Source organism: Dendronephthya gigantea, unplaced genomic scaffold (genome assembly GCF_004324835.1).
Source record: "Dendronephthya gigantea isolate DGI-Jeju-01 unplaced genomic scaffold, DenGig_1.0 000137F, whole genome shotgun sequence".
Taxonomy (NCBI): domain Eukaryota; kingdom Metazoa; phylum Cnidaria; class Anthozoa; order Malacalcyonacea; family Nephtheidae; genus Dendronephthya; species Dendronephthya gigantea.
Genome location: NW_021163147.1, coordinates 67361 through 81170, shown reverse-complemented (window position 1 = coordinate 81170; position 13810 = coordinate 67361). Strand labels below are relative to the sequence as shown.

The 13810-nt window shown below is 38.6% G+C and overlaps 1 protein-coding gene and 1 pseudogene across 1 annotated transcript; both read right to left on the bottom strand.

Annotated features, from left to right (window-relative positions):
- Nucleotides 1-3897: 3897 nt before the first annotated feature.
- On the bottom strand, nucleotides 3898-4968 carry LOC114536494 (annotated as a pseudogene).
- A 2326-nt stretch (nucleotides 4969-7294) lies between these two features.
- Nucleotides 7295-8976, bottom strand: LOC114536488. Its single transcript, XM_028557838.1, has one exon. It carries the CDS (start codon nucleotides 8663-8665, stop codon nucleotides 8162-8164), a length of 504 nt encoding a protein of 167 aa, XP_028413639.1. The 5' UTR covers nucleotides 8666-8976; the 3' UTR covers nucleotides 7295-8161.
- Between the last annotated feature and the right edge of the window lie 4834 nt (nucleotides 8977-13810).

The window sequence follows — 13810 nt, the reverse complement described above, 5'->3', positions numbered from 1 at the left end:
TATTTCTGTCGAAAACCTTAGTTTTCACAGATAACTGTTTCAGACGCTTCGTAGCTTCGAACGAACAAGCACTTTCCCACTCCTATGTAAACACCGCCATATTTGCGTTACAAGCATTCGTGGTTAGTGCTCAGGCCTCTCTCGCAAATACTAAGGACAGATGGCTTAGATGATCATCTAAGGTTGCTAATACCACATTTCTCAATTGAGAAACCTCTGTAGTAATACTAGTTGAGAATTTGTGACACGGGTGGTTAATGACGCGTGTGCATGGACGCAGGTTTAAAAACAGGGTATCAAAATAACACGGCTCACTCAAACTCATTAACTGGAACACAGATTAGACAAGAGGCTAAACTGCTCATACAATCTCCAAACTGAATCGAGCCCCTCTACTGTGAGTGATATACGGTGGGACACAAAATTGAGAATTTAGTGCACGAGGCACTTCATATACATCAAATTTAGTGAAAATTGGTGAGAATGCTACATTAGCAATTAATTTTTGATTAGTATTTTTTTTTGGAAAAATCAGTAATTCAGGGGGGAGAATTTTTTGTCCAATGTACAATCAACAATTTTGTCCAACATTTTTGTCAATGTGCATATCAGGAATGAAATTGTCAAAAACCATTGAACAAATATATAGAAGAATTCATTTATAAAGTGAAACTTTTTACTAGCAATTATAACCTATGTATTTATTTAATTATTTCCCATGAAAATTTAAAAAGCAAGTGCTCTTCGTTACACATAAATACACATTACACTTGAACATTGTTTTCTTTTTACAATTATCCATTTTGCACCTCTGTGCATTGGCCAGTGGTCATACTTATCGTATCGTACAGCCTCTTGGATGCTTGATGCCTTCATCCTTTTCTTTGCACATTGGCTTATCATGTGCAGTGCAATTCGCTGGTACCACTTCCGAGATCTATATTTGGTAAATTCTATATATGTAACGACAACTGATTTCTCTTTATTCACATTTTGTGCTGAAGAACCTCTGCCATTTTTCTTCAAGTTGCTTTCACTAGGTACAGGACACTTTCTTGACCTATTGGCATTCAATTTTGTCAAAGCCCAAAAACCTTTAGTAGCTAAATATTCCATTAGCTCTGGACATGAAAAGAAGTTGTCAAAGAAATGTTTGTGCTTATCTTTTTCAAGCTTCTCAATCAAGCGCAAGACAACAAATCCACTCTCGCCACACTTTTCTGGTGCATCCCATCCATCCGGATGACCAGTTTTCTCTTTCTCTCCATCCACTTCGAAAGAATAGACATAACCAGAGACACTGACAAGGGCCCATAGCGTATAGCCCCACTTCTTTGGTTTTTTTGGTAGGTAACATTTCAGACTACTCGCTCCTTTGAATGGGACTACTTGCTCATCAACAGCAAAATAAGTTTCTGGAATGACAACTTCCAAAAACTTTTTTCTGAGGTAATCAACAAGTGGCTGGATTTTATAGCATTTGTTGTAACCTTGATTGCGAGCATAGATCAAATTGTTGTCATTATAATGAAGTACCTGCATGATCTTTCCAAATCGATTTACTGACATCGTGTTTGTAACAAACAAGTTAAAAAACTCTATGGGTGAGCTATTTTTATATTCAAAGGCTATCTTCTAAATCAGGAATAAGCTTTGAAATTTGGAATTTGCCAAGTTTGTTTTCCCGTCAACTGCCATTGGTATGCCTCTTCACAACTACATGATGGTGCTTGTTCTGAATCTTCTTTCTCGTCACTGTGACTGTCACCTTCTGTGTTAAGTAAACATAGAAAATATATATTGAATTTCTAACTTAGCTAGGAGATGGCAATAACATTCTACTATATATTTGTTACACCAGAAGAGTCCGTGATATCTTCCTCAGACTCAATATCAGAGGGCGCATTTTCATCACTTCCCTCTTATGAAGCTTCACTAATATTGTTGTACGACTTTTATTACAGTCACTTTCTTCACTGTTATGATCAGCTGAATCTAAAACAAAATCACAATCAAAGTTGCTAACATCAATGACTGGATTGTTGAATGTTCCTGTTTCTATCTTGATTTCGCTGAGCATTCTCGTTATTTCCTCTTGATTTTCTAGCACTTTTTTCTGGCAGTCACATGGCAAAATTGGACTTATTTCTCTAGATAATGCTGTCTGTGTTGCAATATCTTTCAGGGTTGTATTATTTGTGTTGGCAACAGGCTGTACTGTTTGTGTGTCAACATCAATCGGTTCCATTTTGTCACGAAGTTCCAGTGGATTTTGAACCCGAATCTGCTCTTCACTGGAAAGGAAGTCCAATGAGCCTGGTTTTCTTTTATTTTCTTCATTTGGCGTTTCAACTTGTTTTTGAATTTAAAAAAAAATTATATACATGAATGACGAATTTGTCATTTAATGTCCAAAAATGTATAAACCAAAAGTGAACTTAACTATGCTATATACAGATAAAATTATTTTACCCATATTGCTGTTGTCCTTGACCTTGTACGCCCATTAGCATTGTCCGGTATTTTCTTCCTGCATTATGTTCTTCTTTCTTTAATTTAACGAAAAGAAAGACTGAGTCATTATCATGTGAGAATGAAGAAAAGTAATAAATACTACCGTACTTCAAATTCTATTCTTGGACTGACTCCACGTACCATCAAATGACACTGCAATATCAACTATTTCTCTGTCATCCTTTTGTAGAAATGTTCTTACACGATGACCGGCATCGTTCAACTTTTCTTCCATGACTTTTTTTGTTGTTAAATTTACAGAACAATTGTGTTGTTGGTAGGCACGATCAGTTACAGGAGGTGGCATATTTAAAAATTCACAAATAGTTGCGAGAGCCTCTCTGCCTAAGCCCAGCTCACTCATGGCAAAATTTGTTCTCCGATTGACATCAAATAAACTTCCCTTTCCTTCGACTGGCCTTGATGTAACCATCTCAACCTTCTGTTTACATTCTGTGCACTTAAGATAAAAGCAACTACTCAATCCAGCACGTTTTGAAGCATCTTCAGAATTTGTTATTGTACCATTCTTACACTTGTGCATGCTCTCAATGGTTTTTCTAATGTTTTCAACGTAAACAATACGATACCCTTGTTCTTGCTCTTGTAAACTTTGTCTTGTAGTTACCCCTTCATCCTTAGGAGTTTGAGGTAGTTCTAGGTTAGCCTGCTCTAGTTTTCTTTCTGGTGTTGATTTTACAATCGATATATGTTCGTTATCCACAGCCTGATCAGGAATATTTGGGTTTTCAAGACATGTAGATTCAGATTGAGACCCACAATTGCCTTTCAAAACATCGCCATCTTTGCGCATATCAGCTGCTGATTTCCCTTTGAAACGGAATTTTTTCTTTGGTTTGTTTTTCACACGAAACTTTTTCTCCTTCTTTGGAACCTTTTGATATTATTACAAACCAAAAATACAACGAAATATCGCGGAAAAATAACAATTTAGAAGAAATATACATCGTGCTATTTGAAAGTTGAAATATATGTAATTAATGTAAATGACTACAATGAGCAAATTATGCTGTGCACACATGTCCCCTCTGTGCCCATCTTATCCATAATGCACACAGAAACCATAGGTAGCCCTGCATAAAGGTTTGACTTCGAAATGGTACAGTAAAACGGCTTTTTTTGAGCATTTTTGAAACGCGTTTCCATGGTTAACCTATTGTAAACATTACAAAATGCTGAAAATTTCAGGCAATTTGGTTGGAAATAACTGTAGATATCTTTCCTCCACTGCGAAAAAAGCATCATTTTAGAAAAACAAGCTTAAAGTTCACGGAGTGGGGAAAGTAGCAATCCTTACAGTCTCAGTGATTCTAGAAAGTTAATATAAGTAGAAAGCATCTTCATATGCAATTTCCCATGGAGCTAAAAGCCTCCTGCTTCATAGGTGACACGCTCAGCCTCCCGGAGAGCTTCTTCGCGGGTAAGTTGTCTCTGTTTCATTGCTTGGCGTCGCCTCTTTTCTTTCTCAGTGACTTTTTTGCTTTTTTCATTCTGTTTTTGTCTTTTTTTGTTGAAGCTTTTCTGGTAAATTTTCTTCCTGGGATTGATAATCTTTCCGTTATTCTCATCCTTGAGGCTGCCCCACTGTGGAAATGGCAGACCGCAGAAGCTACGGTACAGCGAAAAACCTTAGCTCCACGGTGCTTGTGCTTAGGACGCCGTCCCCACACCATGGAATTGATACTTTCGTTTTGGTTCTGGGTAGCACCACGCACACAGCGTTCAAGTAGGTTGCTATCGCTTAGGGTGATAAAAGTTTTTCGCAACACATCCTGAAATACTTCTGGGAGACAATCTTCTTGTTTATAAGTATCTGTATCAGTTGCAGCATCGTGTTGCCACTCACACCAGGACGGCTCCCCCTTTGGACAATACCGGTGTTGTTTTCTTAGGTCTTCACAATGAATGGAATGATGCAGAATAGCAATTATATTATTTTTTTTCATGGTGTTAACAGCAAATGTAACCTCTTGCACTGTGGGATTAGGTTTTTTGATGGTATTTTGCCTTATCGCAAGGCCATAATACCTTTGAATGCGTTTAATCCTGCTCTCTGACAAGCGACCCTTTCACCGATAATTTTTCCGTCTGCAAGCTTCCCTTTGGTGACACCCTTCAGACTCACCAATACCCATGCGCATGACCAACACAGTCTAGTTTTTCAACTTTACAATCATCATAGGTATCTTCCACGGCATTATGGGCTTTGCTATCACCATCTGAAACCAAACATCTGTATCGCAGGTTGTGATACTGTATTGCGATCTTGCGAATATAAGATCTTGCGAAACCTTTCCATGATCCTGAAAAATCGTCGCAAGATCTTGCAAAAACTTTCCACGATCTTGGAACATTTTGGCAAGATCTTGCAAAAGCTTTCCATGATATCTTCTCTCGTTGAACACACCAGGCTGAAAAGCTACAAATCATCATAATTCACACAAATTATCTTTATTTTTTTCCTTCAGCCTGCATGTTTTTTAGACATAAAATATTAAAATTAATAAATATTAAATTTACAATGCTATTTATTTAACTGTCCAAGACAACGGCGCTTTTCATTCCACTTGATTCACCCTGTTGTGATTTTTTCATTTTTCTCCGTGTATCGCGGCACTTCTGATTGCAGGAGTCCACAATCATCTGGTGCGATTTTTTCACTCTCTCCTCTTCGTACTTGAGAACGTCTGCACGTTCTACCTCTTTCTTTTGTTAAAAGTTCTCCTGCCTTTGTAAAAATATTTTTTACAGTTTCAAGAGGCAAAAACCCCAAATGTGCCTCTTCGGGTTTCACAGATAGAGAAAAAGCTTTTTCAGTCATTTCCTGAATCTCTTCATTTGTCACAAATTTGTCGTGGCATCGTTTTTCGTATGCTTTGCGCTGTGTGGTTGACATTGAAAACCATTTATTTAGTGTGATTTGAAAGTTCAAGTACTCCGAATCTAATCTGTGCGGGCCCCTAATAACGCCCTCATATCTTCCCTTTGGCGTTTAAGAGGCTGTGCCCTCTTCATCGTGAAATTGGCCATTTCGCTTTTCTTGAAGTTGACTGCTCGTTTGATCATAGCATTTGCCGATTCCGGAGTTTTTGTGTAAAATGGTTGTGGTGGATTTTCCAGACCAGCATTCGTGCGTGCATTGGCTAGCATATTTTCCATTATCATGTGTGCCTAGTTAAAACAAAGATACAAAAGTTAACTGAAGAATGTTTAATATTTTAAATACTCTTCTCCTAATTACGTGCTTATTGCAATAAGGTGCTTCAGATATTGTTGCAGCATACCAGAGGACTTGTTTATTTTATATTTAAACTTTAACAATACAGCGATTTTCTTTTACCCATTTTAAAAAAATAAAACAATACAATAACAATAACCATGCACATGCAAAATTATATTTTCGGGGGAAAAAGCGCAAGCTGTTCACGTGCATAATTAAATTTCTGTTCACGTGCGCTAATTAATAGGATGATTAAAACATCAGCACACTCCCGGCGTTGATAACTACTAAAACATGATACACAACTAACGTAATGCAACAATGATCTAACTGAAATAACAACATCTAAATCAACTCATGTCCTTTCTTAAAGGTTCATCAATTACTGCTGCATGTAATGCTGTAATTGGATTCATCTCGAACTTCAAGGGGAATTAGATGTTGCACAAATCTACGACGTTTGGTTGGTTTATTTCCTTCTGAATTGAGCACTTGTATTCTTGCAGCTCGAATTTCAAAAACTGGGTCCTATAAACTTCGTAGCCGTAGTCGTTGTCAAGCGCTTAGTTGTTAAGATGGCTGCAACTACGAGTACGAATACTGCATTCGTGATTTTTTTGTGCTGGTAGTCGTATTTTTAGTTGGATCCATTTTAACAACATCGACATGTACTTCAATAGAACGCTTTTAGAAGCAGCTGCATTTTTATTTACGCGAAAGTATATACCAGCACAAGAATTTCTTGTCATACACGAAGCAACCAAGCGAACCCCGCCGGAATTTCCGTACAGGCAATATAACAACATCAATGTCCAGTTGCAGCAAATGAATGACGACGAGTGCCTAGCCGAGTTCAGAGTTAACAAGTCAGAATTGGACACCTTAGCCGAAGCATTGATGATTCCCGAACAATCTCGCTGCCCTAATGGCACGGTGGCTTCTGGAATTGAAGGTTTATGCATCCTATTGCGACGTTCTGCATACCAATGTAGATTTGGTGATATTGTACATCGGTTTAGAAGATCAGTACCAGAGTTAAGTCTAATAACGTCTGAGGTTGTTGATTTTATTTACCAAACACACGGATATTTGTTGAGAACATTGAATCAGCCGTGGCTTGCACCTCAGTGTCTGGAAGAATTCGCAGATGCTATTCATCAACACGGAGCAAAGAAGGTTTTTTTGAAAAAATTTTTTTCTTTCTTCTTTGAATGAATTAAAGACAATTAAAGACAATTTTTGGAAATCCTTTAAAATTTCAACAGTTACTGAAGGACTGTAATAACAGAACATCCCAAAATGTTCCTAATGTAAATGTCCCCTTTCCCCAAATGTTTTTGAGTTTTAACTAGGTAGAACCGTAGAAGACCCTCAGTGGCTTGCAAAGTTGAAGTCTGGCTAGATCTCTAATCTTCTATAATAACCTCATCACTGTCGTACTCATCGTCGGACATATCCTTGAGCAGCACATCTGACATCTGAAGGGTGTTTGTCTTGATGTAGTCTAGTTTCCGAATTTTTTAAGCACCAAGACGATTTCTTAATTTGGATTGGATGAATCCGAAGGTGGAAAAATTCCGCTCTGAGGCAGCACTTGATGCTGCCATGGAAAAAACACGCACTGCCAGGTTTTGCAGTAATGGCCAATCTGTGCTGTTTGCTAATCACCACTGGAGTACTGACTTGGATTTGCCAATCATTATAAAGCGGAATGTTTTCTGTTGTCTTTCACTTAGCGCTTCAATCCGAAAGGCAGTATATTCTTATACAACCATTTTGCAGCATTCCATCACCCAGGTATCTTGGATCTAGAAGATAGGCCACACCATGAGCGTCTCCATACATAAAATCAAACCGGTCACGCACCAGCTTTACCAAGTAAGCCTTCTTGTCAGAATCACCATTCTTTAGGCTGCGCATCTGCTTCTCTAGCGCAACAAACGCCTTGTACACATCTGAGCTTGGGACCGCATCGTTTTGGAAGATCTTTATGTACATATCGATTGGTGCCAGTATCGTTAAGAATTCATCAAGCTTGACAACAAAATCATGTGATCACTGCTTTAATTGCCACACGCTTTTCCCTTTGTTTGGCATTTCCCTTGGTAACGAAGTCCCACTCAGATACTAAACCATTAAGAATATTATCAGCCTTTCGCAACGATGTCAAGCAGCCATTCAATGTGCCCCAACGTGTTGGTACAGGCTGGACCAAACCACTCAACTTAGCTGCAGCCAGTGCTTTCTTTAGCTTTGCCTTAGGGACGTGATGATTATGAAAAAAGGAAACAACATCTTTACAGTCGAGGGTAAACTGAAGCAGGTCTTTAAATGGGTAGCCAGCTGGATACTCCGCAGGACCACCATCAGGGGCATCCTTCTTTTTGGCTGCAAAGACATCTTTCACTAGAAGGTGTAGCCCATAGGACACACAACAATGGAAAAAGAGGGTTGGGTATTTCTTTTCCAATCACTCCATGCCTTTTTGTTTGTTGCTGTGTTGTCTGTAACTGCACCAACTACATTGTCTCCGAGACTATCTACCACCCGACTTAGATCTGTGAAAAGCCATTCGGCATCGTGACTTTGCTCTTCTGTGTGTACTGCTTCCAACAATAGTGATTTTGTTGGACACACGGCCACATAGTTGACAACAGGATCATTCGATATATTCGACCATGCATCACTTGTAATGCAGACAAAGAGATCATCAGCGGAAAGCTGCACTTTATTGACCTCCTCCTTTACCCTCTGGTAACATTCATCAAGCAGGCCCCCACGACTATCATCTGCTACCTGCTTGAGTGTGGGCAATTTAGCACCTGGACGTGCCAATTGGATTGCCCGAAAAAGAAATGGATCTTCAACTCTCTGGAAACTTGACCCTGTGCAGTAAAAATACATTGCCATTTCATGATTGAACCGCTTTTGTTCTGAGGCACTGAACAGGGGTATGGCAAATGATCTTACTGATGATTGTGACTTAATGCGGTTAACAGACGAAGTGCTTTTCGAGGATGTTGACCCGGTTGACTTCTTTGTAGTGCCCCTTTTCTCAATCCACCAGTCTGGGTGGTCGTTGACAGCCCTGTCCAAAAATACTTTTTTGAACTTGGGGCATTTCAGAAGGTTGGCTTTGACAGATGCAGTTTTGTGGTGATGGCGGACAGATGCCTTGCAGTGTTTGCATACAGCATTGTCAGGGCCTTTGACGGAATAACAAGTGGGGTCATCAAATGCATAACTTCATATTGGTGGATGTACTGGTGGGCCACGTTTGGGCTTGCTAATAGTAACCTCCTCAACCTGCATATTTTCAATTGGTCTATTGTTGTCAATCATTCCAATGACATTGTCGTCATTTATTTCTACAACTGTTGTACTTGTGAGCTCAGGTTCACTGTCAGTCATGATGGCATCCAAGGCTGCAAGTGGCAACAAACATATTGTGTACCAGTTTGTTAAACTTCATTTACTTTAGTGGTATAAGTATTAAATATGCATATACGTACCCCCTCCCAAAAGGAGGGCTGAAAGATAATGCATTCTTTTCTTACCCCCCCCCCCCCCACAATTGGACGGATTGTTGAAAATGGATTGTTTTAATTTCTTACCCAATTTGTTAACACTTAGCACTAAAAGTCTAATACTCTATTTGTAAAAATTTATATTAAAAATAAAAAATAAGAAACAAAATAAAAATATCTCAAATAGATCAAAGTTACAAGTGAAATAACAGAAAAAATAACAGTCGAAAAGGAAATATTTATTCATGAGCTAAATATTCAATAGTGCTAAATGCAAATATGAATTAATAATTACTATTAATTATTATTAATTACTATGAATACTAATTTTTACCTTGTTGTGCCGCCATCTTGAGAATTTAACTAGTCACCAGGCTCTGTCATGAGTCAATTTAATCATCATTTAGTGAATGCACAAGTGAACCACAGAGAATTAAAGTACGTTTTTATTTTATATTTTAATGTGATTTTGGATAAACAATATTTAAAAGAATTAAAGAAGATTAAAGACAATTTTTAGTTTTAACTCAAATTTTCTTTAATCATTAAAGAAGTTTTTGTTTTGCAGTATGATAAATAATAATTAGGTAAACAAACATCGCGATTATTGCACAGGATTCTTCCCTGATGCAAATTCCGCTCTATATATATGTATTATTGAGTATAACAGCTTTGTGTATATACCTTGCAAAACTATATATTTTATATAAATATTAGGGTTACAGGCTCAGGAAGAGCTTCTTCAATCAGCTTTGATGTAACCACTGTGGCACTAGTTTAAATTAATATGGGGGTGGATTAATCCCCTTTAATTAAGTTCTCTATGTTACCACTGGACATTTTGTTTATGTAGAAGGGAAAAGGCATGATGTAGCCATGCTAAGGATGTCTGGCTTGTTGCAGTCACTTGAGGAACACTACAACACAGAAACAGGTGAACCATTATGCATATATGGTGATCCTGCATACCCTCTTTGGAGACACCTTCAGTCACCGTACCGACATGGCAATTTGAGGAGCAGCAATTTAATAGGTCTAAAATGAGGAGCAGGAATTTAATAGGTCTAAAATGAGGAGCAGGCATTTAATAGGTCTACGAGTTCTGTTCGGGTTGCTGTCGAATGGGTTTTTGGGGATATTACATCTTACTTTGCATTCTTGAATTTCAAACATAATCTGAAGATTGGTTTAAGTCATGTTGGTAAGATTTATGCAGCGTGTGCCCTGCTGAGAAATGCCCTTACATGTTTACATGGTTCCACGACTACATATTTTTTTGGTGTTGCCCCACCGACTCTTGAGGAATATTTTCAAACAAACAATTTTGATGTGGAATAATTACAATTAATTAACATTTGTACATTTGAAAAAGATTTAAATAATTTTTAAAACAATATGTAAATAATATAATACAACAAAAATATTCACGCCCTTGTCAATCATTGCTTTTATACCTATAGGGTGTGAAGCAAAAATATCTGATTTAAGAGCTTATTATTTTGATTTGTGGCAATTAGGAAAGCCCAAAATTTCCCAACCCATTAATTCCTTTTTAAAAAGTGCAAAACCTCAAATTTGTGTTCAGGATATGAATAATTTTGTTATCAAGTGTGTAAAAATTGGTATGAAATAATAATTTGTTACTCATAAATTAATATTTATACTGTACATATTATTAAAATATAAATATTCTGGTTGTAATATAAAAGTTGTTGCCATGCAAATTGTTAAACGACCCCTTTTTCTATATGGTTTTATCCGCGGGATCGTCGGGGCCGTAGGAGGGACAGCTCAGATATTACCAGTACAACTTCTTTCTTTTATATATATTTATTTTGTTGTCGTGCCCCAGACCAAGTCATCAACCTTCTTTTTACAATAGTGCAACCCGTGATATTTTTTGTTCATTGTGCATATTACGTGTATCATGTTTCCTATATTACATATCTCCCTCCTTTAGGTGAAAAACCTCCTGGTTTTCGTGGTAAACTAAATGAATATAACGATTGTTTTTCTCTTAAAATTAATCATTGGAGTCAGTTTGTTCCCACGGGTGTGACGTAGATTTCTTCTTAAGTCCAGGTAGTCGTACTCATGTGTCACATCAGTCACTGTTCTGTTCATTGGTTGATCTCTCAGGCAGCTGCATGTCTTTCGGGATGACGTCATCGTCTCTTGCGAAGGCCTTTTTCGCTCACCAAATGTCTTTTGTGGCAAGGACAGGCAACTACCGGTATCGCATAAAAATGACACCGAAAGATCACAAACTTTTCCCGATACAAAAGGGCAATTATTACGTATCTCAAAAGGGACGGCGATAGAGCATGCAACAGGGAATTCAGGAACAGGCTTGTCAGTATAATTGTCACTTCTGTTAGAAACGGGAAATACTAGTCCTTCCAGATCCGGATTAAAAATAATGTCCCGATCTTGTATTTCATTTCCTTTGTCTTCATATGGGGATAAGTCTACTAGGTCATCGCAAACTGGTACATCTATGGTACGATGCTCAGAAAAAAATGATTGTCTAACATCAATATCAACATGCTGTGGTACATTTACATACTGTGACTCGGTCACTTTCGAATTTTCTGCATTACCTTTCGTCAATGTATCACACTCTAGTATCGATTGGCTAGCTTGAAGATTTTCCTTGCATAAAACACTATCAGTTTCGTCTGCGTATAAACTAAAATCAATATCCCCAAGATCAGGGTGTATGGTTCCTATATTTTTCTTATGTACTGTGGGGCTTGGGGTTTCGGCATGTTTATTTTCTTCTATTCCCAAATTAACTAAAGTTGCAACCGGAATATCATTAGTTTCACGAGAAAAGTTATTATCATCATGGTGATCCGTTACGAGACATTTAATTTCATTAATCTTTTCTAAATACTTCGCCTCCCTATCGTCCCGGTATAGAGAAGCCGCAATTAGTTTTCCGCCTGCTGGCGAAATGGGTTACCGGCTCTTTGTTGGGCGGCGAATGGTGGTGCATCAGGGCGTAAATTTACACTGGGCGGCTGCCTAGGGGAAAATCGGCGTGGCATGGAAGGGAATTGTTCCTCCGCACTTCTACAGTTGCGCGCAATGTGGCCCACCTTGTTGCATTTATTACATATGGGTATCCCATCTGTAGTGCGACGGTTGCGTGACGAAGGTACGCCTGTATTTGATGGCCTATTTGTGTGTGCTGAAAACCGTGTTTGACGCCGTACTTCATCCTGAACTAGTTTGGCTATGTCATTTGCATTATATAGCGGACCTACGTCTGATGCGTGTTGCCTGTGTTGTTGCTGGTAATGATTCATGTTGCCTATGTTGTTGATATTATCCTGTCGACCAGGAGTGGTTTGCCTTGGGTACATGCTATATGCGGCCACATCAGGTGTTGTCTTATTTTGCTGGGCAATGGCTAGGGCTTTTAGGCTTTTTGCAACTGACTGGAGTTGTACTTCCAGTTTTTGGTTTCGGATGCAATGCTGATCCTACTTGCAGGGAATTTTGCGAAATTAAGGTTGCCAGTTGGGCTTGTTGCTGCTGCTGTAATTTGACAAGGTCGGTGTGGTGTCGAATGCCTAAGTCGTTTGTTTCAGTTAGTGTTCGTTGGTTAGCCTCAGTTGACCTTACCGATTTCTCAATGGCCGTTAGCAAGTCGGATAACTTTTCCGCAACCTCGGGCGAAGTCATATCTGACTGATTGACCGATTTCCCCAACGAACAATTAAACTCAAGCTCGACAGCAACACGACTGCGACTACGGGTGATGGGTCGGTCCGGATGAGACACAATGAAAAAATTTTATAATTTCGGTTTTAAAAAGCGCAATCGCTTTGTCTACAACTAGACGCAATACGAAACACAACAAAACACATGAACGCACGACATAAATGTTTAAATACAACACATAAACACTGTTTTAGCAACGAATTGGAAACATATGAGAGGCAGAAAGTTTGGACTGACACGACACGTGGTTCTTTGTCTTTTCAAGCAAATACGCGAATAAAAATCGAGCAAATTGTCGTACCTCTGCCAAAGAATAATTTGCGTCGAGTGCGCCACTTGCCACGGCGGTTGGTTGTCTTGTCAGTGGATCGCCAGCGCTTCGATTCCGACCACTTCCCTCGGTTTGCTTCAGGCTTCACCAGATTATCGGCGCATCCGCCCGCAATCTCTACCAATGTTAAACGACCCCTTTTTCTATATGGTTTTATCCGCGGGATCGTCGGGGCCGTAGGAGGGACAGCTCAGATATTACCAGTACAACTTCTTTCTTTTATATATATATTTATTTTGTTGTCGTGCCCCAGACCAAGTCATCAACCTTCTTTTTACAACAGTGCAACCCGTGATATTTTATACTCTACAACTATAGTGCGTTATTGTGCATTGTTCATTGTGCATATTACGTGTATCATGTTTCCTATATTACAAAATGTTACATAAAAAGGAAAATTTACTTTTTAATGGTTTTTACCAATTCAGTCATTGCATTAACAATTGCCATCGTCATGGTTTGTTGTTG

Bases quoted from the DNA above. Each gene is read 5' to 3' on its own strand.
- LOC114536488 (XM_028557838.1), bottom strand. From the start codon at position 8,665: ATGGCAATGTATTTTTACTGCACAGGGTCAAGTTTCCAGAGAGTTGAA.